At 44.0% G+C, this 26,859-nt stretch overlaps 4 protein-coding genes and 1 long non-coding RNA gene across 14 annotated transcripts in view; 3 read left to right on the forward strand and 2 right to left on the reverse strand.

Annotated features, from left to right (window-relative positions):
• CARHSP1 (calcium regulated heat stable protein 1) overlaps positions 1-8,960 on the forward strand; it is a 72,458-nt gene extending 63,498 nt beyond the window's left edge. For all 7 annotated transcript variants that reach the window (XM_074840394.1, XM_074840393.1, XM_074840395.1 and 4 more), the window contains one exon: positions 7,523-8,960. In XM_074840394.1, coding sequence (XP_074696495.1) covers positions 7,523-7,685 — 163 coding nt within the window. In that variant the 3' untranslated portion in view covers positions 7,686-8,960. The remainder of the gene's footprint in view (positions 1-7,522) is intronic.
• A 1,454-nt stretch (positions 8,961-10,414) lies between these two features.
• On the reverse strand, positions 10,415-19,211 carry PMM2 (phosphomannomutase 2). Its single transcript, XM_074840392.1, has 8 exons — positions 19,105-19,211; positions 18,641-18,752; positions 17,618-17,694; positions 16,587-16,678; positions 15,757-15,856; positions 14,691-14,766; positions 13,422-13,537; positions 10,415-11,535 (listed from the first exon to the last, which is right to left on the reverse strand). Exons 1-8 carry the CDS (start codon positions 19,168-19,170, stop codon positions 11,431-11,433), a joined length of 744 nt encoding a protein of 247 aa, XP_074696493.1. The 5' UTR covers positions 19,171-19,211; the 3' UTR covers positions 10,415-11,430.
• On the forward strand, positions 11,459-14,156 carry LOC141930083 (uncharacterized). Its single transcript, XR_012625199.1, has 3 exons — positions 11,459-11,579; positions 12,033-12,132; positions 13,857-14,156. It is a non-coding gene; the product is annotated as an uncharacterized LOC141930083 (long non-coding RNA).
• Positions 19,212-19,260: 49 nt separating the features above from the next.
• TMEM186 (transmembrane protein 186) lies at positions 19,261-23,100 on the forward strand. Of its 2 annotated transcripts, XR_012625191.1 has the most exons (3): positions 19,261-19,343; positions 20,249-21,637; positions 22,368-23,100. XR_012625191.1 is itself a non-coding variant. In XM_074840360.1 (2 exons), exons 1-2 carry the CDS (start codon positions 19,341-19,343, stop codon positions 20,984-20,986), a joined length of 741 nt encoding a protein of 246 aa, XP_074696461.1. In that variant the 5' UTR covers positions 19,261-19,340; the 3' UTR covers positions 20,987-21,908. The 2 variants fall into 2 exon arrangements, 1 of the variants encoding a protein (XP_074696461.1); XM_074840360.1 differs by lacking the exon at positions 22,368-23,100 and having other exon boundaries at positions 20,249-21,908.
• LOC141930055 (4-aminobutyrate aminotransferase, mitochondrial) overlaps positions 22,791-26,859 on the reverse strand; it is a 57,995-nt gene continuing 53,926 nt past the window's right edge. For all 3 annotated transcript variants that reach the window (XM_074840357.1, XM_074840359.1, XM_074840358.1), the window contains exons 15-16: positions 26,237-26,348; positions 22,791-24,970 (exon numbers count right to left, since the gene is read on the reverse strand). In XM_074840357.1, the coding sequence (XP_074696458.1) occupies positions 24,849-24,970; positions 26,237-26,348 (234 nt within the window). In that variant the 3' untranslated portion in view covers positions 22,791-24,848. The remainder of the gene's footprint in view (positions 24,971-26,236; positions 26,349-26,859) is intronic.

The following is a 26,859-nucleotide window of genomic DNA, read 5'->3' on the forward strand; positions in this document are numbered from 1 at the left end:
GGTTGTTACTCAAATGTACAACTCTGGTGGCTTCAGTTTCGCTCTTGCCACTCTTCCTGTAGACGTGACACATTCCCAGAGCGGATGGGGAATCCCTGCCGTTCTGGGTGCTGAGGTCCCCTGCCTTGTGCGGGGGGCTGCTGTCTGTACAGCCAGGTTCATATCAGCCTTCCAAAGGGGGTCCTGAGGGCACGGACCAAGGAGGGGGGTGTGTGCCTGCCTGTAGCAGCAGATCAAATGATGTGCTTTAGAGCACTGCCTAAGAATCCCACTCTTCTGCTTTCCCAGTGTGTTTGGGAGTGGCACACTCTGGGCATTTGCATTTGATTGGGATTTGGCCTGAAGCCTGTGTAGCTGCAAGGGCAAGGCAAGGAGGTAGTTCACCAGAGAGCAGTGACGAATGACCGACCACACTTTTTTTTTTTCTGTAAAAAGATTTTATTTTGCAAAAGCAGCTGATTTAATGGAACAGAAAAAACATGGGCAGTGCTTGTGGGTTTTCTGCAGTTTGCTAGTACTTGGCTCTGAAGGGGAAAACGCTGCATTGCAGAGGCCTTGAGGCTGTTGTTCAGGCTGGATTCCTGACACCGTGCTTAAAGATGGCTTTGGAGAATTGATGCTATACTTCCTGTGGGAGGTTGACACACAGCACCCTTGGGTCCCTGGAGTTTGCTTTGCTTTGCTTGTGCATTGTGAGTGATCTCGGGAGATTATAGTGCCTGTAACTCAGGAGTACTGAACAGAGGTGGTCTCTCAGTGGGCTCCTGGGTGGGGATATGGTCCCGTTCTGCTGTTGCATCTCAGTTTCTGACTATGCTGGAGGTGCACCATCAGCTGCAGGGAGGAACCCAGCTGCGTCCCTGCCACTGTCCTGCTGCACTGAGGAGCTGGCTTTGAGCTTTTCATGTCTGTTGAGAGATCATCTTTTCACACTCCTTTCTTTCCTCTGATTTTCTGCCAGGTTACTATGTTTAATGCAAAGCATTAATGCCACGTCTCTTCTTCTGGCTCTTCTGTGATGCTCTTCTTCTGGTGGACTGTAAAAATATGGGTTGGAAATGAACTGATAATTATAAACAGAGAGCTGAATCTGAGGTGAGAGAATGAACCTTGCAGCCTCTCTGCCTTTTCTGTGAACTAGCAGCAAAACAGAGTCTGCAACTGACTGCTGCTGGGAAGCCAAATCTGAGCTTTCTGATTTCCTTCAAAATGCTTAAACTTCTTGACGATATACCTGCTTTGGGCTGCACACTTCCTTCCTGACGTGCTCTCTTTCTGGTGCCTTTCTGCATCTCTTGAAGTGTCTGAAATAAGTAGATTATCTGGGGTGGGGGGAGGAGAGGCAGCAGAATAACAGATCTTACTTGAGAGGAGTTTGGAAATGAATAGGACGTGAATAGCCTTTCCTAAGGGCTCCTCACACCCCACCCCCCTGCCCCGAGCTGGCTCAGAAAACTCAGGTTGCACTGGTGCATGCGGGAGACCCTGCTTGCTGTGGTCGTGACTGTAGCAAAACCTTCCCAGAATCTCCACCTAAATGGTATAAACAGATCAAAACCAAGACTTACACTCTACCTGCAAGCCAGGCAGTGGGCATTGGAAAAGACTCTGGCCACCTGAGGATGGATGTTCTTTGTGGTTAGTGAGCACAGAACATAACTGTCCTGAGCTTTGGTTTCCAGATGCAAACAGTAGGTATTATCGTGACAGGATTCAAGTTGGATGCTTGCAGGAACAAGCATTTTCTGTACCTCTGACTGAGTCCACACAGGCATCTTTGGAAAGCTCTGCCTCTTGTGATGACCAGTTTCTTCCTCATGGTGTGTGGTGTGCTGCTTGGTGTTGAACTAGCTGTTGAAAGTGGATATAGAGCCATAACTATCCCTGGATGTGGACTAAAGACCCAAGACTAGGCATCTCAGTAGAGAACTGGGCAAGAGGATGATGCATCCCCTATACTAGGAGGGAAGCGCAGCTTCTGTCCTAGACAAGGCAGCTTCTGGGAAGATCTCTCTGCAATGGCACAGAGACCGGGGCAGACCCGTAGCAGAGAGCTTGGATATTAACAGCTAGCATTCTTCCTTGTTCAGACCTCTTTCACACTTGTCTGTCCCAGTTACGAGTGTGACTGGTGGGTGAGAGGCAGCCCTGGTTCTGCTTTGCCTTACCAGCTGGCTTGGTAAGGTCATCGCTGGCTTTGCTGATGAATGCTGGAGCTGTCAGCTTACCCTGGGACTGCATGGGAGGGCATTCAGGATTAGTAACTCATAATAGTTCATTACTCTGTCGTGTCCTGCTGTTTAATAAAAATACAGGTTTCCTAGGAGGTGTGTTGAGGTGTTAAATGAGCTTTGAGAAGCCCACAAGATAATATGGCCCATTGATCCATGGGAAGCAGCTACGTGGTGTGATTGTAGCAGGCTTGTTGACCAGCAAGGCTCTGAATTCACTGAAAACTCTTGTTCAGAAATGTTTCCATGTGACTTAGTTTTTGTCTCAAGAGGTTTAACTAGAGCCCTGGAATATGAATAGCAGCTGTGAGAAGGAAGAACTAGAACATTCCTTATTTAGGTAATTTCCTAATAACCTCCCAGTGCCCTAAAAATAGTGCAGGATAAATGCTCCACTGTACCCGACTGGCGCTGAGCTGGGAAATGGGAGTTGCTGGATAATCTAAAACTCACTCTATTGTGTCTCACTCTGACACTAACATCAGGAAAGCATTTATTTTTAGCTTAATTTGTTGAAGTGTCTTAAAGTTCCTGGATACATAGATACCCGTTATTTTGAATAGAACATGCATACAAGTCTCTTAAATAGCAGTGAAAATCTTCACTTTTCTCTAGATCAACATTTAATATATAGTTAGGGTAAAACTAAAAAATACAGATCTAAAAATATTTAATCAATGTATAACATTAAAAAAGTCCGTATTTAACTTCCTCCACCAAATTATCAAGGTAACTTATACTGTATAGAGCGTGGCTGTTGTAGGCTGAATCTGTTCCAAGATCTCTGTTTACTGTCTCAGATCTTTTCCAGTTCATTTCCCTCCCAGCGCTTAAGGCAATTGCTTCCTGATGGAGGATCTTCCCGCAGCTTTGTGTAGGGCTCTGCCTCCAGTGCCATATCATCTCATCATCTTTCAAGTGTCATTATATTGTGCTTTCTTGACACCACCAGAAGTACTGCACGATCTGGATGTTGTTTGTTCCTGCTTCCAAGCATCGTGTAGTGATAACAATGCTGGAGTAAGGCTGCATCTATGCCAGAAGTAGCATTTGGTGGGCAAACACTATGCTGGGAACACTGTTCGCAACAGGTTTACTCAGGCTGCAAACTAAGACCTTTGTCCCCTTGCTTTTCATGTGCACTGGGGGCAATGAGTTAATAGTCTCCTATTCAGTAGGCACCAAGAATAACTGGTAATCAGAAAGGTGCCGGGAAGAAAAGAATATCTGATCTGTGGGAGAAAAGTTTAAAGGCCAAAAGCAGAAAATGAAATTCAAGCTGTTTGTGGCCACAACCTTTTTACACAGCTATGCAAAGAACAGGCCTGGTCTTGATGGGGTAAGGTCACCTCAACAAGCAGGGAAAGAAATAAGACAAACTAGGGGATGACAAGAAGCCATTATTGGGGTTGAATGAGGTTTTATCACAAGCTTCAGTCTCTTGTAGTTAGTTTGGTTAAGGAAAGAAACCAAGAAAGGATCTGATGCTGTCAGCGTGATGCTCAGCCCTGTAGGAAGTGCTTTCTGGTGGAGAAAAGTATAATTTTATGAGTAATGTTTAGGGCTTAGCAGACTTTAGGGCTAATGTGATCTGTTTAGTAGAAAGGACAGGAGTAATTAACCTCATGATTCAAGTCTAAGAAATTTGGGTCAGCAAATGTTTTGGGTTTGTTTTTTTTTCCCCCCTCTGTGCAGACCCTAGACAGTACCCTGAACAGTCATCTAACAAGTGCTGAGGGATGCAGTGGCTTTCAGTGATAGCTGAGACTCCTCCAGTGTGGGCTAGTCTCTTTGCTTCTCCTCTCTCTGACTGCAGCCTGTCATACATTAGGCATACCATTTCTGTGTGTATTGATGCAGTTGTTCTTAATTTCTTGGAAAAACAGGACCGCTTTGGTTACCAGTACATCTACAACCCCCTTCTTACCAGAACTCATCCTGGTATATATTCATATTTCAATTTTAAACCAAACTCACACCAACAAAACGCTCATCCTTTTTTTTAGCACTTAAGCTGTACTTCTCACTTGAATGTGAAGATTCAAGTGATACCTAATTTATCTGTTTTTCAGGAGATTAAAACCCTGCCTTTGTGTATTGGCACATCTTTGGTGCTTCAGGAGACAGTGTGAATCCACTTTCCTTCTACATTGACCATACCCACTGATATCTTTTGCAGATTTCGATGTTTATTTCGCTAACTGCATCTCATCCTGTTTTACAGGAGCGTTTAAAAAACACGTAAGGTTCCTGTTTGTTAGAAAAAACCTTTCAGCCAAACATGAGATCCCTTCCTGGGCAGGGCATCCGTTTCATTTGATGCCAGCAGAGTGGTGACTCTGAGCTTACCGCTCGCTGTGCGTGTTCAGCCTCTGTGCAGGAATCAAAGGCAGTACCTGGGGCTGTGAAGTGGGCGGCTATAATGTCAAGAGGAGATGCTGCCTTAGTTCCAGCCCCATGTAACTGCTCTGCCTGGGCTCCCCAAAACACTGTCTGCAGCTGGTCCCAGTGCTTGAGGCCACATGAAGAAACATGTTTCATTACGACTTGTTTCGGTGGCTCAGCTGTACTTGAGTCAGTGTAGACTTTCCGCTTCAGCTGGTATTGTCTACATTCATTACATCTGAGCTGGGAAATGTTTCTGCTCGCTGTGTTTTGCTAGTCCTGTGTTCCTTTGTACGGATAAAATGCCTGTTGCTGTATTGCCTTCCACTGAAGGAGGCTGTCTTGCTCAGGTGGACTGACATCCTGCATGGCTTGTGTTGTGAGTTAGCGCTCATGGCAATGTGGTTTTAGCTCAATAGCAACAATTTTTTTGGCATCATGGGATCATTCAAGAGATTCAAGTTGGAAAAATGTCTTTTTTTTTTTTTTTTTACATGGCATTCCTATTTTCACTCGTGGTTTGACCCTCTCCTGTGTCTCTTCTTGGGCCTTCATGTTCACTTGTCAGGCTCTGTGACAGTACAAGTAGCATCTTCTCATCCTTGCTTGAAATCTTCTGTTTCAAAGTTAAGATAAACTGCAGAGAATTTGGTGGCAATACAGTAAGTATTAAATCTGTTAAAAATGGGGGAAGTGGAATATAAATGAAGGCAATGACTGAAGAGGACAGCCACAGCAAGAGTACAGATGTGGGAGCTTGAACATAGTCTGTCCAGTGTGATGCAGGGCTGGGCTGACAGGTTGACCTGGAGACTTTGAAAGTAAATAAGGGTCAGTCTGATCAGCCTGTGTGGGGAGGAGAGGGCTGTCAGATCTGATAAAGGAGGCTTTATCTTGACTTCTCTGTAAATATTTTTTCGGCCTTCCATTTACTGCCATTTTCCCAGGCACTGCTCTGAAGAGTTCAGCTTGGGACATGCCCTCTTGGGTCTGATTCCTGCAGTCACAGGCAGCGCTGGAGTAGGGGTTTAGCCCAGGGAAATAAAGCCTGAAGGACATGTTTCAAGTCCCAGGCCTTGGGAATGCCTTTAACTCTGCTTAGCAGGTTTTAGATCCATATTTAGATACAGGAGCATTTTCAATATCATGTTGATACAATCAGTTAGCAAACAATGACTTTTCTTCTGAATTTCCCATGGGAGAAGTTATAATTTATGGGTCAGTTTTAGCTTCCCTTGTACATGTGTGCTTACCCTGTCTCACCCCTGAGTACAGGCTGCTTCTGCTCAGCTGCAGCCCGGTGCATCAGCTCCCTGAGCAGCAGTCGTGATGCACAAGTCCAAGGGGAGCAGAAGCTGAGGCAGCCCTCAAAGGGGGAATGGTGGGGGAGAGGGAGTGCAGGAGATGAAGCTGAAGAAGTTCTGCATAACTGGGGGGGGAAACAAAATGTGGTATGAAGTTACAACTGGCAGTAAGGGCCAGTATATTTACTTGCTGTCAGTCCTACCAGTCTTTCCTGCAGTAGAGAAGCTGTAGCAGTAATGGATCAAAACATAAGAGTGGATATGAAGGGCACTGCTAAAATCTTGCATTTAACAGAAACGTGTAGGGTAAAATTCCTGGGTGGTGTATGTTCCCAGTATGCTCTCAACAAAGGCAAATAACAAACCCAACGGTGCGTGCCAAATTTCTGACCTGGAAGACTTCCCCGCCCTGCCCCCTGAACCCAAGTCTTACCCCCAGTGTAATATGAGTACACAAGCAAGTCATACCAATTAGGCATCCGGTAGAATTTATAATTAGCGTTTATCTGTTCACAAATACAAAGGCTGATGAAAAACACTGAAAAAAAACCCCCTCAAACAAGAAATCTAGAGCCTAGGAGGTTGTCAGAGCAGGGGAACCTGAGCATGGGATTTTGTAGGTATATTTAAAGAAAGGTGAAGTAGCATCCTTTCAACTGTCAGAGAATCTTGGTAATGCAGGTTGGAAGGCATCGCTACCTGTCTTCATTGCTGCATGCTGGGATTTTTATTAAAAAGCTTTGATCTTGAACACAGTGGTAGAGGCGAGGAAGGCTGTTACCCTTTGCAGTTCTCTGTTTCATCAGTACATCATTCTGAACAGAAGGTGACAGCCCTTTTGCCGTTTCCCAGTGGTTCCAGAGGACTCGCATCCCACGTCATCACGCTGATAGAGGCTAGGTAGGAGTGAGCGACTCTTGGAAATATTCCTGATTGCTGGATGAGTTTCTGTGACCCTGATGCGTTACACTGCAGAACTCTCTTTTCACAGCAAGTAATTTTGAAATATTTGACACTGTGTCTTACTGGGGCTCTTTTTTTTCATACCACAGACAAACTGTGTTATGGTGGAGTAACATAAAGGTAAAAATCAATGACTGGCATGATATAATCCTTCTTTAAAAAAAAAGAAGAAAACCCCACTCAAACTTCAAAAGCTTAAGTGAGAGGAGATTTAAAAAAAAAAAAAAAAACAACACAACTTCTTATAGTTTAAAAAAACAAATCCCCAAATGAAGTGCTGAAGAGTGTCAGCCCTGCCCTCTAGTGCTGCCAGTGAGCAAGAGGTTATGGCATGGTTCACAGCAATGTTGTCCAAGGCTGGGCTCACCTGATTATTTTTTAAGGCATATTAGAGAGTGAGTTTTTTGTATTTGTGTTTTTTTTTTCTGGTTGGTTAATATTTTAGCGTGGTGGTGGTGTTTATAGTGTTTTCCATGGATTTTTCTGCAAGACAAGTGCTTTGGTGGATGATGGGCTCTATAAACAAACTTGGAGTATCTTGAGCACCTAAGATAATCATTATGATAAAAATTTAAAAAAGCTGCAAAAGAGTAAGAGTGTTTATGTGATTTATGATTAACTGAAGCTTCCCATCCACAGTATTGAAGGCGAATACGTTCCTGTGGCAGGCGACGAGGTCACCTACAAGATGTGCACCATCCCTCCGAAGAACGAGAAGCTGCAGGCGGTGGAGGTGGTGATTACCCATCTAGCTCCTGGAACCAAGCACGAGACCTGGTCGGGGCATGTCGTCAGCTCCTGAGGCGTCCCAGAGGGAGCGCGGCTGCTGCCTGCGTGGTCACTGCTTAACAACTGGCTGCGGGGGACTTGTCCTAAGAATATTCTACGTATTGTGTGGGAGGAAATACTGCATTGTCAATAAAGCAGAAGCAGGCCAAAATTACCATTTTTACAGCTGGCCTGAAAAAAAAAAAAGGCAATTCAAATGCTAATGAAAAAAATCTAGCGTAATGTGTTTACAAAAAATGTATTTTAAAGAGACCTAGTTTGTGTGCTCGGTGGAGGAGGGGAGGTTTGGTGTTGTTTTTTTATCTTGTGAACTGATTCCAGGAAATGCCCAGGGGAATCAGGGAGAGGTGTGAAGGAGAGCTCTTCTAGCGCAGACAGCCATAGCAGAGGCACAACTCCAAGGCCCTGGCGGTGTGTGAACACTGTGTTCCCTTGAGCTGCCCTTCTCTAAGGGTTGGAGTACGCTTTCTGCCGATAACAGTGCCTGAATGCCTTGCCTTGGGAGAGAGAAAGCGTGTTCGTTGCTGCCATTTGTTTTCCTCGTGGAAGGAAGTTCACAAACAGAGCAGCTGCCGCAGGGTGTAAAATCTCCATCTGGTGGTTACGCTCAGATGGCCACGGCTGGGTGCCCTTCAGGTACACCGTTTGCAAACGGCATGTCTGCGGATGTGTGGAATATTGTGGTTTTAAAGCCTGGATTGTTTGTGAATTTACTTAGGTGCCTTGATGGTTGATTAGCAACAGATTTTATAGGCCAGTATTTAAAAAAAAAAAAAAAAAAAGGCAAAAAGCAAACCAAAATTTAAAAAATGTGCTTAAGGGTAAGTGGTAGAAAGCTGTAGAGTAGTAGAGTGGATACTTCATAGCCTCTGACTGTGTCTGAATTTAGACAAAGCTGAAGATGACCTTCTTGATTGCATATAGTTGAATGTCTGCTATGGTATTCCACTGGGCAGGCAGTGTAACTGTGCTTCTGAAAAGCAAGTTGTATGCTGTTCAGATGACTGTGTATAAAATACTGTGTGTTACTTAGTAGGCTCAGCTGTCTCAGTGAAGTAGCTTCTCCAGCTGTTTCCCTGGAAAACTTGCTTGGTAGGATGTGATATGGTCACCCTTGCTCTGACTCTTCTCTGCCTGCAAGATTTTGTGTAGTTGTAGTGCAACTAACTTAGCTCTGTTCCTATTTGCTTTCCACATCTTTTTTTCAAATGAAGTGTTTTTCTCTATGTTCCTAACTGGATTTTTATTGACTTTGCAAATAAAAAACAATAAAAAAGATGGCATGATACTTTTCTGTTAGTTGTGTGAAACAGTATAACTTCAGTTGCCTATTTGCAGTGCTTGCTGCCATGAAATGTGTTTAAGGCTCTTTCATGGCAGATGATCTGTTCCGAGCTCTGACCTGGGGAGAGCACAGATGTACCGAGGCTGGTGACTGCTGCCATGGCTTGTTTTACCTTAGCTGTACCTGTATTACACCATAGTGTGCTATAATGACCAGCCTGTAGTGGGGTTTTGGGGTTTTGTTTGGTTTTTATTAACCGTAAGACTTAGTAGTGGTGGATTTAACACTATCCAGCTTGTTGAAATATCACACACTGCTTTCTTTAAAATAAATGCGACCATTATAATGCTTTAACGTACGTCTTCAGTCTGCTCTCTGCGCAGTTGGCATTGAAGATGATTAGCATTGAAGACGGGAGAATGCAGGTTCCTGCATATGCACACGTGTATGATGATATTGAGTGTTTTAAAGAGGATTGTGGTATCAACTGACTGGCATTTCCAGAACTATTATGGAGTAATTCAGCAAGTTTTCTAGCTGCTTAATAGGTTAGTGTGTAATATATACTACTACTTCTGTACATTTACTTTCATTATATAACATTTAATATTGGCTATTACTTGTATTAGCATGTAGCAGGGGGGAACAGGGAGGTGTAGCATAGCCTGGTCATTTCAGCTGAAACTCTGGGAAGGGAGGCCAGAACATTTCAGAAGGGGCTCCCCTGAGAGAGCAGCCAGCAGTCGAAACTCACAGCAGAGATTTAGCTGGGCCTCAGGGGAGGGGACCCAGGCAGAGGCTGCCCAAGGCAGGAAGGGCTGTGCCTGCCCCTGGTTTAAACCCTGCTAGAGACGGTAAGAGGGGAGCCAGGGACTAGGCACTGTGGGTTGCTTTGCTTTGTTGTCTGGTTTTTCTCGCCTCAGAGACTGAAAGTTTGCTCGTCCTCTGCTGGCATGAGATGCAGGAGATAAACCTTAGCTCTTGGCAGTGGCTGCGCAAGGCTGACCAGCAGGCTTTTAAGATGGGAACGTATGCAGGTATGTGCATGCAGGTGTTTGAGGCTGAAAACAATCTGGGTTTGGTCTGGCACAGCGTGTTCTGCACAGGGAGCTTTCTGCTAATACAGGCAACAGCCATGCAGGACAGTAACCAAACACTCGGGTACCTCCGGTGTGTGCACCCAGAGCCCCAGCTCTGACAGCCTGGCACCTTCTGCTGGCTCTGCCCCGGCCGCTCCCCTTGGAACTGTCACCCTGTGGAAGCAGGCACAGCAGGACTGCTGGAAAACGAGAGTCCTGATGCATCACAGCTCCCCCTCCTTCTTCAGAAGCCCTTTTGGGGATTTCAGTTTGTACACAAAAAGGGATTCTCCCCTTTTTACTGTGTATCACATAAACTTGGAATTGGAAAGATTCGAGTCAGTCATTTGCTTGTACAGACAGGCAGCATACAACAGGTCTGATTTATGTATTTTATTTGCCAAAATGACACATTGAAGTAGTAGTTTTTCCATGATAAGATTATTTTCCTTTACTGTATTAAACTGTTCATACACAAGATTACTTTCCTAATGCCAGATGAGAAAAGTAACATTAAGTTACACTGATTTTCATGCTTCAACTTGAATTTTAATAGAAACATAGTTTAGGTCATTTTTCTTAGTACTTAGAATCTCATCTACCCTTCATGTCTTACCAGGAAAATCAGAAATGTAATTAGTGACAAATACATTTTGCTACTGTGCTCAAGTTGTTTTAATTTTTATAAATTTATTTTTTAGAATTAAAAAGCCTGCAAAAAGTGCAGGTACTATGAACTCTACTGTGTATTGGCACCTCATCTGTACCGAGGAGGTAACTTTGGCACCAGCTGGTCCAGCCTCTCCTGTGGTGGGAGACTCTGAGCATGCACTGGAACAGGGGTGAGGTCAGGGACTTCCGGCTCGGTTCCATCTTCCCACCCCTAGAAGGAAATAAAACCTGCCTCTTTTACTCATCTTCCAGTTTTAAACAAGAAAATCCCAACTGTCTTATAATTAATTCATGTCTTTGTAGCACAAGGTACGATTTTGAAAAAAACAGCTCTTAAAACGTTCATCTTCTGAATAGCAGCTTCAAAATAAAAACTAGGTACAGAGCCTTGCAGGCCAATTTTGAGACCATAAGTCATGTAATTAATTAGCTAAGGAATGTTACTGATGACTTAAAAACCAACCCAAAAAATACAACCAACTAAAAAGAAAACAAAGTACTTGTGTGAATGGAAACAGTGAAGGACAGTGCTAAATGAGTTCTGCTGTATTCCATGGTCAGCAAGGTTCTCTTCAATTAAAACGTTTCCCTTCAGTAATGACTGACCTGCAAAGCACTTGCTATTCATGACCAATTACAAAAACCAATACAGAATGAAGGAAGATGTTTTGAGTTATAAAGCTGTCTTAACCGTTTTGTAAGTGTGAATTCTAAAAAGTCTTTTATTTAAAAAATAGCTCTTCACAGATTCTTCTTGTATCCTGTGGGGATGTGACGCTGTGGCCTTCTGTTCTGGAGTCTGTGAAAATTTCATAGTCATTCCCTCCCTGAAAACAGAAAAGGAAAAAAGCAGAAGAGAATTTTATTTAAGGTATAGTCACAGTCTTGGAGTGGAAGAGGGACACACAAAGGAAATTAAAGAAGGGACATAACAGTTACAGAAAGAAGGGATTTTTCACAAGGGCATGTAGTGATAGGATGCGGAGTAGGGGTTTTAAACTGACAGAGGGTAGATTTAGATTAGATACGAGGAAGAAATTCTTCCCTGTGAGGGTGGTGAGACACTGGCACAGGTTGCCCAGAGACGCTGTGGCTGCCCCCTCCCTGGAAGGGTTCAAGGCCAGGTTGGACGGGGCTTTGAGCAACCTGGGCTAGTGGAAGGTGTCCCTGCCCATGGCAGGGGGGTTGGGACTAGATGATCTTTAAGGTCCCTTCCAACCCAAACCATTCTGTGGTAACACAATCATGTCTGAGATGTCTTCCAAAAAGCTAAAAAAACGGGAACCACCATTTTGAGATTTTGCATAATGTGTTTCTATTCTAGCACACCTGTACTGAAACTTCTGCTGAACACCACAACCACATGCATGAGAACTTCCTGACCCGCACGGCAGTGGTGGTAATGAAGGAGTAGAGCTCTCAGTGTAAGTTTAGCCATGTTCCTAGTTTTGTATAGCAACCCAGTACTGACTTTTAAAAGTTGTTTACTTGTCAATATTAGGGAGTAAAGCTTGTTACAGAACACTACACCAGCATGTGGTACTTATAACTCACTTGCATTACCCTCTTCCTTCCAACTTGATTTTCTTTCCTTTTAGTTAAATCATTAAGACTGTTGCTCCTTCAGTACTGCACTAGTGTTTTGGTCTTGCTAGCTACTGGTCTGATGTGACATTTGTAACTGGTTTCTAATCACAGGAGAGCAATGAAAGATCCTTTCACAGCTGGCTCAGGGAACAAAGGTGCTGCCACCTGCATGAGCAGAGATCCCCGAAAGCCACAGCTTCGTGCACTACAGGAAGCAGTTATCTGCTTTTTGTAGGTTGCTTGCCATGCTGCCTTCCAGTGAGTCAGCAGCGACTCCTGCTACTTCAAAACCCTGAAAATGCTGCACTGTCAATTACAGGGTTTAAAATCAACTGTCCGTAAACTCTATGCCAGAGGGACTGGTGATTACAACAGGTGATTACTTCTGCAGCTGGTGTCAACGGGGGAAAAAACACTTTAATTTAAAGCCTGTCTTTTTCTTATAAAACTTGGCCTTTTTAAATTTATTAAGCTATAGTTTTTTGTAATTTATAAAACTGTAAGTTCCTATAAAACTAAGCCTATTCATGTAAAACTTAGCCTGACACCGTCCCTTGGCCATGTTCAGATAACTTTGATTTCCTCCAAGTCCGTGTGCTTGGAGCTCTGGTCAGGTCTCTGCTCAGTGTGTTCAAAAGCCTCTGAATCACCCACCCTGTGGAGTTGTTTAGCTGTGACACAGGACAGGGATTACGTACAACTCCAGCTCCTCAACGTGGAGACAGAGTGTTTAGCAAAAGAACAGTATTAAATCCAATGGAAAACAAATACATTTAATAAACACCAGCCACCAAGAAGCATCAATCTACAGTAACCAAACAGGATAATCAGTTTTATGTAGTCACATCACCTAGGTTTCTAATATAATTACAGAAGTTCAGTTTAAAAACATACTCTATCAAGTCTGTCAGGAACACTGTGTTCACGTCAGGAAGCAGAATAAAAATCTGTGCTCGTGGCTATGTCCCAGCATTACGCTGACTAGTAACACACAGCCACTTAAACACGGACACGTAGTATGGTCTGACTTCAATTCTTGTCAGGCAGAAGGCGACTGTTTAGAACCTAGAGTACTTGTGGTTTAAAACAGAAGCTCTGAAATGTATATCCAAAACAACGTACTCACTGGCATAGTCTTATCTCCAAAGAAATAAATAGTCTTGTATCCATCATCGGCAATGACTCCTAAGCAGTACCTCTTATCCCAGCCATCTGGGAACACATCGAAGCTTATCTGGCCTCCTAGGATAGACATGAACCAAGCAAACTTTGTTTTATTGTAAGAACACATTTCTGAGGGGAGAGTAAGTGAGAAAACCTAAACTGGGTAAGATTTTTGGTAGAGGGAGCTTTGCAGAAGTCACAGAAATGTTACGAGACCCTGGAGTTAAGCCTTACGAGTACAGAAAGTGTTTTATTGGGTATCAGTTATTGCAGTTGTGATTTACAGATTATTATTTACCCATTAAACAAATGTGAAAGTCTAAGCATGCTCCCAAACACTCACTGCTCTCAAACGGAACCTATTTTTAAAAATTACACTTAATCTTTCTACTTTTAGAAAGAAACTACATGAATGAATACAGGCATCAGTGTATGTACAGCCATAAAGTCTTATGCAAAGACTTTCTAAAGCTTTCAGAACAGAAAAAGGAGGAAATCAGCCTTTTTAACACAGCCTAACAGGAGTTGTCCTGTTCCAGTTCTGATCCTTGGACTTCACCGATACACAAAAACGTGATTCCCAGTTGAAGCGGGTGTCAAAAAGGTATTTACAACATGCTTTAGGAGAGCCATAGCGCAGTTCATTCCTGCTTAGTGCCTCAATACCACAGCACTAACAGCAACCATGCTTGTTTATAATTCTGAAAAATAATAAAAGGCAAGAATGCAGTAATATATTGGGGGAGAGGGGAAAAAAATGCATGGAAAATTAATTCCCCCTTATTATCACTTTTCTCTTTAAGCTTGCGCTTGCTTTTGGATTTTCTTTCCTTCCTCCCACACAATGCAGCTAGAGAGCTGAAGAACCAAGGGAACAGTACTGATGTAGTATTTCTGATCAAAATTGATTCGCAGGAACAACTCTTGACTAATCAGAAGCATGTAATATGTTTCAAAATGAGCAGAATCAGTCACACAACTGACATTAAAGGACAATTGAACTGAAGACAAGCAATGAAGTTCTCTTTGTTGATGGATTTCAATTAAAATGTACCAAATGAAAGCCTAAGAGGAAAGAAGAGGCTTAGTCCTGCATGCAATGTCTGCAACCACCCCCAGAGAGATAACTGTCACACAAAGGAGATAGGACATGTCATAGCTGTAAGAGGATATGACTTAAGTAAAATTTAAATTAAATGATGTTTAAAATTAAATGCTTTTAATGTGATACCTATAGAAAATGTGAGGCCTTTTCCTGCAAATTCTCTTCGTAAATCAGCTACAAATTTCTCTCTTATATGTTCCTTCTGTTAAAAAAAAAACAAAACCAAAACAAAACACCAGTTACATGCTGTGTTAATTCATCAATAAAAAGATAACCTAAAAAAATATCCAAAGGTCTAAGTACCAGGACTAGGGTGACATAGATACATTTTATTATTACTGAAAGCATGCTGAGAATATTTCCACTTTAATGTGTTACTGACTTGTAAAAATGAGAGCAAGACTTCACATACATCTGCTTTTCTATCTGAAAATCTTAGAATACTAAGGAAGTATGCTTCAACTCCTGGTAAAATTCAGTTTGACAAATGGGGAGACTGAGCCATAGAAGAATCTCAAAACTGGTACCCATCTTCTGATGCCATATACTCCAGAAAGGGTATTTTCAGAATGCCTTGGGCCTAGCTATCTTTCAGCATCCATTAACTGAGTCACAGAAAAAAGTTGCTTTTGAGGAATTAGATTTCAGTTTTTCTATCAGGTCAGAAACAGTTGTTATGGTGTAGCAGGGAACAGAACTCTGATACCATGGCTCAGATTCTGAGCAGTCTCACACATTTAGCTGTGTACCAATGAAAATAAATGGTGGATAGTTTGACCTCAGTTTTTAAATTCTGCTTTAAAAGAGTTGACAAGAAAAGGAGTATTTTTTTGTTGATTTGAACGGATAGAGGCTGGTATACTGAAAAGCACCCAAGTGTGGTTTTATCTACAACAGGGTTTTTCAGGAACCCCATGTATAGAGGGTAGGATGGTCAGTACTCTGGATATAGGGTTAAAAGAAACATGAGCCAAACCCACCCCTTCTGCAAGTAATCATCCTTAGCTATTGCAACAAAAAAACCCCTATTATATATTTCCTGAAGTCTGAATGAAGAAGTTTTAGTTAAACCACATGGAAGTGATTAAAACGAGAAAAACTGCACAATGTATAGAAGCTTTTTAAAATTCATAACCTGGCCATAACTGCCTCTTCCAGAAGAGTTGGATAGTTTTCAAGAGTTGTAACTCACTTTATCAAGTTCATAGAACTCAACTCGTTCTTCCTGGCTGCAGCTTCTTCCAATGGGGGACACATTTAACATCCCGTTTCGGAACTCAATGAAAGTGCCCCTGAAAAAGAATCGATTAATGAAACAGAAAACAATGAAAAATTGCTCAAAATACTATCACAATGAATTTTCATTTAATTCTGAAGACAATGGGCATCAGATGTCTCCTTCAGCCTCATTGTATGCAAAAACCCCCAAACACATAGGAAACTCTGGCATCAAGGAGTCTTTTGGACTTTTATTTGAATCTGGCAACCTCAACATCATCCTTACCGCCTTTTAAAAGTATGATTTGGTTTTAAAAGTATGACTGGAGCATCCTGTCAACCTGATTCTCAGACCCTGACAAGCCAGCCTGTCAGCTTTGGGGTGAAGCAGCAAAATGGAGAGCGACCTTGGCGGTGTTTCTAGGTGGCCTGGCAGACGGTCCGCGTCAACCGCATTAATGTCTTGTGCAGCTGCACCCTCTCGTGTCACATAATGCTGAGCTGACTGCACGCTCCTCATCTCTGGAAAACGTTATGCTGCTGAATTCCAAACACGCCAAGGAAATACTCCTGCTTCAAAACTGAACTTCCTTCCCTCTTAAATAAAAATGCTGAATCAGTATTTCAAACCCTGTGCTCCAGCTGGGAGCTTGTCTTTGTATGCCTAGACTGAGCTGTTTCACGTATACAGTGTTCCTAAAACACGAATTACTCGGTTTCTGCTGAGCAGCCTGCTTTACATACTGATGCTCAACACTACAACATGGAGAATATGGTGACACCGAGATGTGTGTATGCACAGACCTTTTCTTTGGCAGTTTAATCTTCGCAATGTAACTCAGGCAGTAGTTGATTACATCTTGAAGTATGTCCTCGCCCAGGTAGCCCTGAATGTTCTAACAAAATAAACAGCATTCAACCAAAGGTCCAAAATTTGAGATTCTAAAAACAAGTCACAAGGAAAACACCAACAGTGGATAATCAGGCATGGGTAGTACCACAAAGAAACATGCCTTCAGGAAGTAACTCGCAGTTGATGCACACATGGTACTAACTAAAGGCTCTCATTTTTAATTTTGTTTACTTTGTGTTTTTTAAACCGTAACTCCAAACTCTCATTTAATAAGCTCCCTACTAGTACCTGCTTTAGAAGGAAACAGTGTGGCCCAAAGACAGCAGACCTAAATAAAAAATTGCAGTTAATGTCTACCATAGCCAAGCATGAAGAAATGGAGATCATTACTGCAGTAAACTGGAAACCACTGCTCAAATCAGCAATTTCAGCCAGGTTCTCTTATATTTTTAATCATCTCCATTACTTATGTTGAACCAATGAAGATGATTAGGGTATCTAGAATCAGATGTATATTAATTTAGAGTATTTACCGTCTAGCTTATACAGCACATCACAGTGTGCACCCTGAATTAATACTAAAAAGCAGCTACAAGAGATCTACCAGAAACTTCTGAACCCTAAGACCCAACAGACATCAGCTGTGAAATGCCATATTCCACAGGACCTCCAGGAGCAGAGGGCTTGGCCACATTTCCTAGGGGTAAGCTGAGGGAAAGGCTGTTCCAGGATTTTCACTGTTCTTTTTTGATCAGACACTCCAATAGCTTTTGGTTTGGAGAATACCCCAAAGAATAAAGCCCAAGGTGCAGATTGTCATTACATGAATCAGAGCGCCAAATGAATGATCTGCTACAGAAGTAACCCATGAAAACAGCAGCGATTAGTTAGAAGGGTGATCACAGAGGACTGCAGTATAGTGACAAAGCAAAATCTTGTTTAGAAAACTTCTCTTTCACATTACTGGAAATTTCACACTTACCTGCTTGCTCAAGAATTTCCCATCTTTGTAAGCTACAAGACCGTTTTCTGGGAAAACGTAGTCAAATTTTTCAACCACTACAACCAAACAAAAAGACAGTAACTAGTAACTTCCCCTGTATGTTTAATGCAGAATTAGGTTAAAAGACAGCAAACATTACATCATAAAGCATGAAAGATTCAGCAGCATAACACCGAGCACAAGATCAAAGCCACTCTCATTTCTCTCCAAGATTAACACACACCTCAAATCACATGAAGTCTTTCCATTAAGTTATCTGTCTTTTTGCTTAAAGGCTCCTCCTCTCCTGCAAGTACATCTTTACATTAAATGTAAGGAAGTGACCGGACACTTCAAATGTACAAAAACCTGGCACACAGCCTGGCTAGAGAGCAAATCAAATGCCACCACTGTGGGTTGGTTTTCTCGATGTTACTAATCTACAGTAGATGTACGAGAGCTGTGAGACTCTTAGGGCAATGCGAGATGATGTGGCTTACTGGAGACCACCTGTAAGCCAAACAAATTGTGAGTTATTTGGGCATTACAGAAGGCTATCAGTGGCATCAATTAAGTAAAGACCATTAAAGATAGCTTTTTATACAGAAAAGGAAATGCCTCTCAAAGGACTAAAGCAAGAGTCCATCTCTGCATTGTAACCGCAGTTAATAAAACCAGATCCTTCAGGGATGCGCTTGACAGCTGAGCAGCCTGCACACCTATCTTATGTACAGAATTCCATTTTAAAAAGACAATGTTAAAATGCCCTCCTTCACAAAGTCGGGATTTCACTTTAATAACTTCACGTTAATAAGACACCGAGATATCTGTAAAACGCAAACACGGGTTGCAGTTTCTAAATGCTTGTAAAAACCTTTTAATAGATTGAGTGCAACAACAAAAACAGGGGAAAAGTTAAAAGCAAGGAAGGAGGAGAACAAACAGGGTTTAACCTACATTTACCCTTCACAACTTCCTGGTAAGCAATTCAGTGCAAGGGATTGCATCAGCTGCTGTCCTTACCGTCATCGCCAAGCTGCTCCTTAATCTTTTCAAAATCTGAACCACCCACGACTCCAACTTTCACCTTCTGACGCAACTTCTGCAGAAACGCGGCCATCTCTGCCGTGATTTTCTGGATTCCAAAATAAAATAATTAGCCTTGTCAGCATTCTAATCAGGAGACCAGCATCTCTATTCCGCAGTCATTATTACAGACCAGCCGTTCTGTGCAGATCTTTAAGAAAAGGGGAGGAATTTTTTTTGCCTTAAACGGCAAAGTTTGCACATCAAGCATCGCGGAAACGGATGGGGAATCCGCCGCGCCAGCTAACAGCCCGTAACGCGGGCCTGTGCCGCTCAGTGCCGGGCCGCGCTCCGGGCCCGGGCCGCCGGCACCAACACCCCTGGACTAGGCCCCGCCCGCCGAGAGCCGCCCCTCAGCACCCCGCAGCCCCGGCCCCGGCCCCGCCGCCCCCGGGACCGGCCTGTCGCGGGGCGGTGAGGGTCCCGTCCACGTCGAAGAGGCAGAGCGCGGCGCGCGGCGGCGCCATGGCGCCCGCCCGGGGCAGCGGAAGCGGGGCCGCGCGCTCCCGCCGCGGGGGACGCCGGGAAGCGGGAGGGGTGGGGTTCGTCCCCTGCCGCCGGGCCGCGCGGGGGCGCTCGCGGGAGGCGCCGCGCGGCGGCTGGAGGTGGCGGCGCGGAGGCCGGCGGGGCCGTGGCGATGGTGAGCGGCGCGGGCGCGGCGCCGGGGGGGGGCCCTGCCGCCGGGGGGGGGCTGCCCCCGCCTTCCCCTCCTTCCCCTCCTCTTCCCGTGCCCCGGGGCCGCCCGTGGGGCGCCGGCAGCACGTGTGGGCCGCGAGCGGCTGCGGCCGCCTCTGTGGGGAGCGGCGGGCCCCGCGCGCGGCGCGTAACGGCCGAGCGAGGGCCCCGGGGAGGGCGGGCGGCGCCCGCGGCAGCGCCGTGCCGGCGGCGGGGCCGGGAGCTGGCGGGCCCGTGCGCCGCGTTCGCCGTCCCGCCAGGCCCGGAGCTGGCCCCCGGCGGGCTCCCGAGCGGTGGCTCCCGGGCCGTGAGCGCCGCCGCCCGCGGCAGGGCTTGGCCTCGCACCGCCCGGCGGCGGCGGGTGTGCTGCAGCGGGCCGGCAGCGCGTGGCTCCCCACTGCCTGCTGCCCGCTCTCCTGCTTCGGGTTGCTCACGCTCTCCTCCCCTTCATCGGGCTTAGTCCACTTCTTTCCGTTTCCCTGAAATTGTCACGGAGACGGTTATTTAACGTTTCGCTGCCTAGCAGCCCCAGGCTCTCTTCCCCTCTTCACTTAGAAGTAACCTGTGGTGCTGCTGCGTTCGCGTCGATGCTGCCCCGAAGGAGGCAGGGGATGCCGCAAGGCTGCGTTCAGTAAAGCCGGCTGTGCTCTCATCAGCTGTGTTATCAGAAGTATTTTCCCTCTTCGTCTGCAGGGAGGGATGCGAGCACGAATACCAGTTTCCTAATGTAACACTAGTTTTAAGTATAAGGTTACAGTGAGCTGGGGCTTATGCTTCCTGTCTTTAAGTGCCTAAGGAACAGACTGAGTTTAATGTGATTCAGTTATAAAGAACACTCAAGTGATGACCTGTGGGAATATTTCCTTATAGGCTAGGCTCTGCAGAATTCGGACTAAAGTCTGCTTGGCACCATCTTTTGGGAGATGTCTACAAAAGGAGCTCTGGACAAGGCCATGGATAAAGGAAGATGTTCGCCCACCCTGTTCTTTGGGTACATGGGAGTGTTTGCAGTCACAAAGCCAGCGAGTTAATGGTGTTCATAATCATCTCAGGAGACAGCAAGAGCCATCTGTGCGTCTGTGCCATTCAGCCCCTGCTGCTGTGGTCCAACAAAAGGCTGTGGATGAGAAAACAGAAGAGTTCAAGCTGGTCTACAGGTTTCCGGGGATTAAGTACTGCCGGGTACTGTCCAGGCTGAAGCTGTTACAGACTGCCACCACCATGGTCATGCTGCCGCCCATCTGCTACCTCTATCTGCAAGACCAGGTTTCTCTGAATATCTTCTTATATACAACTGGCATTGCGGTCTTTGCTGGTGCAATGCTGTATGGTATGAGCTACTTTTTCAGACGAATTATTGGATTAATCTACTTAAATGAAACTGGCCGTACTGTCAAAGTGGCCCACTTGACATTTTGGGGAAGACGGAACGACATTTACTGCCCCACAGAGTCAGTGATGACTTTGGATGAAGTTGGAGATAGCAAGAGGGAGCTACTTCTTCAGTTCAAACGCTATAATAGTACAGATATTTTATATTTTACAATTAAGTTTGGCCAGATTGTAGACAGACAGAAGTTTAGTCAAATATTTGGAGAACTTGAGTGATACATCAGCTAATTTCAAGTGATTTTCCATGTTGCGTGTTCATTGTGCTTATTGTGTGACGTTTAATTAGTTTACCAAACTGACATACTTCTGTCATTTTACTATGCAAAGCCTGCCAGTAAGTGCACTCAGTGTAGAACGTAAAAATGGTAAAGAACAATCCAACAGACTAAATGTCTTTGCAGCTTAAGGTGCGAGCAGTGTCAGTTCCGTGTCGCAGTCAGTGATGTGCATGGTGCAGTGTCGCCAGCAGCTCTGAGACTGAACTGTCCCCCTGGGAAGGTGCAGTAGGAGGCCGAGTTACCGATGCTGACCCTGACTGCTTCAGCTGGCCTCTTAGATTGTTTTGAAACAGGAAGAACTCTTGGAGTGACATGCACTAACTCTACCAGAGCATGCTCACTTTAAATTAATTGTTTCTTTTAGTGAATTTTAGGTTGACTGGGAAGCCTTTCGAAATTGAAACTTGTCTTATACCTACATATAATAACGCTGGATATGAGAGAGACATGCTCATGCATTAATGGAATCAAGATAACTGGCAAGAAGGTATAAAAGGCGTGAGGTGTGTGGGGTCTCTTGGCAAGGACTTCCAGGATGTGAACCTAACGGAGCAAAGCAAGGGTCCATGTTGACAGTTCAGCTGTAAGGGTAAGTTAGAGACTGGGACAGCATTTCAGGAGCCTCTCATAGAAATTGCTTTCCCATTGGAAAAGGAAAAACATACCTAAACGATGGTGCTGTGAATTACAGGGACAGTCTGTGATCCTTGGTCAGTTTGGATCCTAATGATCATCTGAAAATTTGGAACTACTTGTCCTTCTTGGCATATATTCGTGTTTGTTTTGTATGTGCAAAATGATGTTTAATCAATGCTGTAACACTTGAGTTGCAAAAGCTTCAGTAAACGTTACCAAAATTATCTTAGGCTATGTGAATTAAACCATCTTCTGTGAAGATTACCATATAGCCTGGGAAACAAGTCATCTGTGTCCCTTGGTGTGTTTACTGATTTGAGCATATTTGAACATCAAAAGCTCTGTTGCCAACTACACTTTCCACTCCCCACTCCTCCAATCTGGGTTTACCTAGAATGAAAAAAGGTAAGACATCTAAAAGCTGTGTTGAATTAAGGCTGAAAATATGTGTACTTTGTATTCTGTTGAACTTGCAGGGTTGGCCACCTCAGCACCCATGTCTGTGAAGGACAGTGGTCTTAGCTGTGGTGTTAGTGTGACTCATTCTTTTCTAAAACCAAAACCTCAGTAGAAAGGAAGAGCAGGATTTAAACCCGGGAAAGAATCAAACCTGATCACTTGTAACATGTAAAACTTTTTTTGAATTGTCAGAAGCAAGTTAACTCCTTACACTGCTCTTCTAGCTGCTGCTTCATTTGAAACTGGCGAATAAACTGACCCCCACCAGTAGAGAAGTTTGGAGTGTTCTTTTCCCTGTTTCTTCCTCACGTGTATTGAAACCTCTGTCTCTTGGCAGAGCAGCAGATACAGGTAAGTAAAGTCGCTGTTTAAGTGCACGGACTAACCCTGATTTACTATTTATTCGTGTTGAACTTTTCCTAATGGGGGCTCCACTAGTTTAAATTTTGGCCGATAGTGTGTGGTACAGCAATATCGAAAGGAAAAGAGAAATGGTCCTTGGCTTAAACACCACGGCAGCAAAATACAGTGGACTGTATGCATACACCATGTTTTTTGGAGGCTTATCTTCATAAGAATGTATTTAATATGCACTAATGATTCAGTTTAGACATGTACTAGGTGTAAAATAAAAAGCCCTGGAGAAGTTCAATTATAAATATTTTATTTAATAATATTGATTACACATGAGATGTCATTCGTTATGAATCTGTGCACAGTTACTAGTTACACCATGACGTGTAGTTAAGTATTTGTTTAAACATTTATTTGGCACTGTCCACAGTATGCTGTAAACAATATTAACTTTATATGCTTCGGCTGCAGTGCTTTCTATGTATTCTCTAACATGATTTCATCAACATGTTGTACACAATTATACAGTTACTGAGTGTCAGTAAAAATTATAAAAACACCTAGAGTATTCATAATAAAAGTGAAGATGTGGTAAGACTTCAACTTACTGGACCTTTGCTTCTGTAAAAGTACAAGACTTGCTAGAGACATTTACTAAAACTACTGCACTGATATGTTGAACAAAGTAATTCCCAAAATGCTGTCGGATACAGTTCTTGGTTTGACTCTCCTCTTGCTGATAATATGCTTACGAGGACAGCGATGACAGTGAGGTTTTGTTGAACACCAGTTTACCAGTCCTTCCCCCCAACTTCTACAGCCTCTGTTCAAAAACCTGCTCAGGTTCTGACCAGCTGGTACCAGAATTCTGGTTTCTGTAGAGAGGTTTACAGAGGTATTATTTTTAAGCTAGCAGAAGTGAGCGTACTTGAGTTTCCCAATACCAGCACTCAAGTTGGGAAAAACATGATTAACGCTTCTCAAAGCAGGTAAGAAACCTTTCACATTTTGGTAGCTGTGCTCTGTCTCTTATTATGTACTTAAAAATTGTGGTCAGATCCTAATAGGGCGACTGTAAAGTCCACTGTGGTCCCTGGTTTTTGGTGCACAACATAAAGTTAAACTTAGTAAGCAAAATTCAGATGCTTGCTAGCCAAGAAAAAAAAAAAAAGGCACCAGACCTCGTTCAAGTCAGCCTTAAGCAAACAGCAAAGAGCACATAGTAAAGAGATGTCTCAATTCTCTGAAGAGAAACAAATTAATGAACTATTGACACTTTTTGATCCTGTGGCTTTCTAGAAGATCTCTGAAATGTGAATGATTTAGAATAAACTATTAGAACAAAAATAGAATTACTTTGCATTATAAGTGTGCAATTAGAACTAGGCCTTCACTGTAGCGGCTCTGATGTCAGGTAATGGCTAAGGTCAAGCAGTTCTGCTGTAGTTTTACAAAATACCTCAGTATTCATGTAGAACTTGTAATAGATAAATTAATGGCTATTGTGTGTTACAGGCAGATGGTAAAACATCAAATCATCCTAGATGGCTGACAGGTGGAAATAATGTGCTTCACATGATTCTCTAAGCTCTGTCAAGTTACATACTGCAGGGTATAGTTTTCTCTGTACAAGTCTGATTGTAAGAGAAGTCAAAAGTTTTAAAATCCAGGATGAGGAAAAAAGTACTTCAGTTCCACTTAGAGCGCTGCACCTGTGGCTGGGTGCATTAGTGCCTCTGAAGCAGGGTGGGAGGCTGAAGGCTGGGCACAGAGTAGCTGATGGCATCCTGATCCAGTTGGTGGGGCAGACGTCTGTATTCAAGGGAATACAGCTGGAAGCTATTCTGTAAAATACCATACATGGCAGTGGTGGAAAGCAGAGCTTTCCTTGAAACACCGATTTTATTCCAGCTACCATTAGAGAGTGGCACGTTCTGTATGGCAGGTGTGTGGCTTTAAGTGTTATGCTGTACTTGTTGCTGCTTCTGGACACGAGAGTAAATCCGCTGGGATTAGCTGTGAAAACGGACTGTACCAGGTCATATTTAGACAATCAGATAGTCAGGGCCATGAATGTAGAGAGGACTCTGCAATTGATATGGCCCAAGCCAGAAGATGGAGGGCCACAGCTCCTACAAATGCACAGTGTGGGACAGCTGTGGGTACCTGCTGGTGACCAGTACCACCGCTCTGCCTGGGTCGAGTTTGCATGGAGCAGCTTGCCTTGGGCAGGATTACAGACAGAACACAAACCTTAGTCTATGACTTTACAGTTATCTTTTAAGTAGAGAAGACATGAATTAATGCAAACTAATTTCATAATCAGCTGTTCAGTGTGAGGGAACTGCTTTTTACTTGAAGTTTGCTAAGATGTCACTGAAAATGTTCAGAAAGAGGTGTGCGTGATGATCCTTGAAGATCAGTGTTGGACGAAAACGAATTGATCTGTCGCCGCAGCCTCCCAGCACAACACCTAAAACGAGAACAGAATACGTCCTCTAGTCATTGCCATCTTTGACAAATATCCAGGTAACGCAGGTCTCCAAATGAGGCTCACTCACTGCGGAGGGGCAGCAGAAGCTCCCCAAATCAGTGCTAACCACACAGTGATGCAGCACTGCTCAGTGGTGCCAAGGGGCCTCAAGCCTCCCAGCAGCTCAGAGGAACACTGCCGGTGCCTGCAGCTGTCCTCTGAAACAGGGGAATGCTGGGACTAACCCCAAAGCCAGTGGAAAGACTCCACCCAGCGCAGAGCTCAAACAGCATCCGAAAAGCTGCAACACTCGACTGGTTAAGTACCTCAGTGCCAGAACAAGACACAGTAGTTTCTTTGCAATTTTGTTTTTAAAACACTTCAGTTTTAATTACAAAAAGTTAAAATATCTCAGTGCTGGCAGACTTCTTCCTGCAGTACTTTAAATGCATGGTATTATTTTTATGCCTTAATCAATTATTTCTTTGAAACGTCTGTGGGCAACGAAGATCTGTACTATTGAGCTGAGCTTACTTTGCCTCTAAGCATAGCCTCAGTTTACCATGAAACAAACTGCTTGCCTTCTCTCCCTGCTGGCTCAGTTTCCAAGAACAAAAAATATCAATATCTTTTACATTCTAAAATTTTGGTTTCACTATAGTTTGGATGCATCATGCCTGCTTCTTTCAAGAGATAACGAGTAATGGCAAAAACTGACAGCAGCAAACCCAGGGCCCACACAGTTAAATTCCCCTCCTGATGCCTGAACTTGTTACAGCAAGAGTTCTGCAGTAAAAGAGGGATGATGTAGATCTGGGCCAATTTTAGGCAACTCATTATAGTTCACTATTAGGTATTCCATAAAACTCATAGTTTTTCTCCCTGTGTTTTCCTGAGTGACAGTTACATTAACTTTCCTCTAATTTCCCTGATCTGTTCCTGAAGTAAACCATCCCTAGGTGCACCTGAGGTTACTGCAGGGCAGTATGAATGTGATGTCACAAAAACTCATGCCCTACGTAGATCTCTTCCAGTAATGTTACACCCACAGAGAAAGGTAGATGTACACACCGTGCAACGGAATGGTCTGATGTCTCTGAAAACACAAGTATTTCCAGAGAAGTCTAAATCCATCTTTGTTCATCATTTCATTTCTGTCCTCTGGTATTGTAGTACACATACACCATACGAAAAAGGAAGAGTTAAAGCATCACATATGCTACTGTTTGTCATTTGAAGCTAATCCACACACGCAGACCTTCTTACCTTTGTTTCTGGCTATTGTAATTAACTTGTTTCTAGTTGCATCACTTGGAGTGTCAAATGAACAGAATGTTCCTCTTCCTCTCACTCTGCTGATAAGATGGGGGTAACGAGCCTGCAAAGAGAGGAGGAAGTGTGCACGGGGGCCGCTGCACCAGAGGGCCCCTGGTGCCCAGCTCCGCTCTGCCCGGCCGGGCATTCTGCTGTGTGGAAACCTGCTGGAGCAGGGCTGTTGCACAGGCTGGATTTCCCACATAACCTGGTGTCCTGCTCACCCCTTGCTGACCAAGGTCTGCCCAGCCACAGACTGCAGAGCCCAACAGCAGGCTGGGTCTCTCCCTCACAAAGCAGATAAACGTTTGAGCAGGAAGTGAGAATGAATTTGCACCCCTGAGCTGGGTCAAGTAGAATCTTACTTGGCACTTCCTGAAGTGAGCGTTAAGCACCTTACATCTAAAATTCACTCCAGGAAAACCTGAGCATAAATAGTCTGGAATGGGGCTAGATACCAGCTCATTCTTATGCTGTATAAGACCCTTGCTAGTAGTACCTGCTTCACTTACTACCAATTACAATCCTCATCGTATATAAGAGCAACCTTTGGATAGTACTAGTTGTATTCTGGC

Source organism: Strix aluco, chromosome 15 (assembly GCF_031877795.1).
Source record: "Strix aluco isolate bStrAlu1 chromosome 15, bStrAlu1.hap1, whole genome shotgun sequence".
Taxonomy (NCBI): domain Eukaryota; kingdom Metazoa; phylum Chordata; class Aves; order Strigiformes; family Strigidae; genus Strix; species Strix aluco.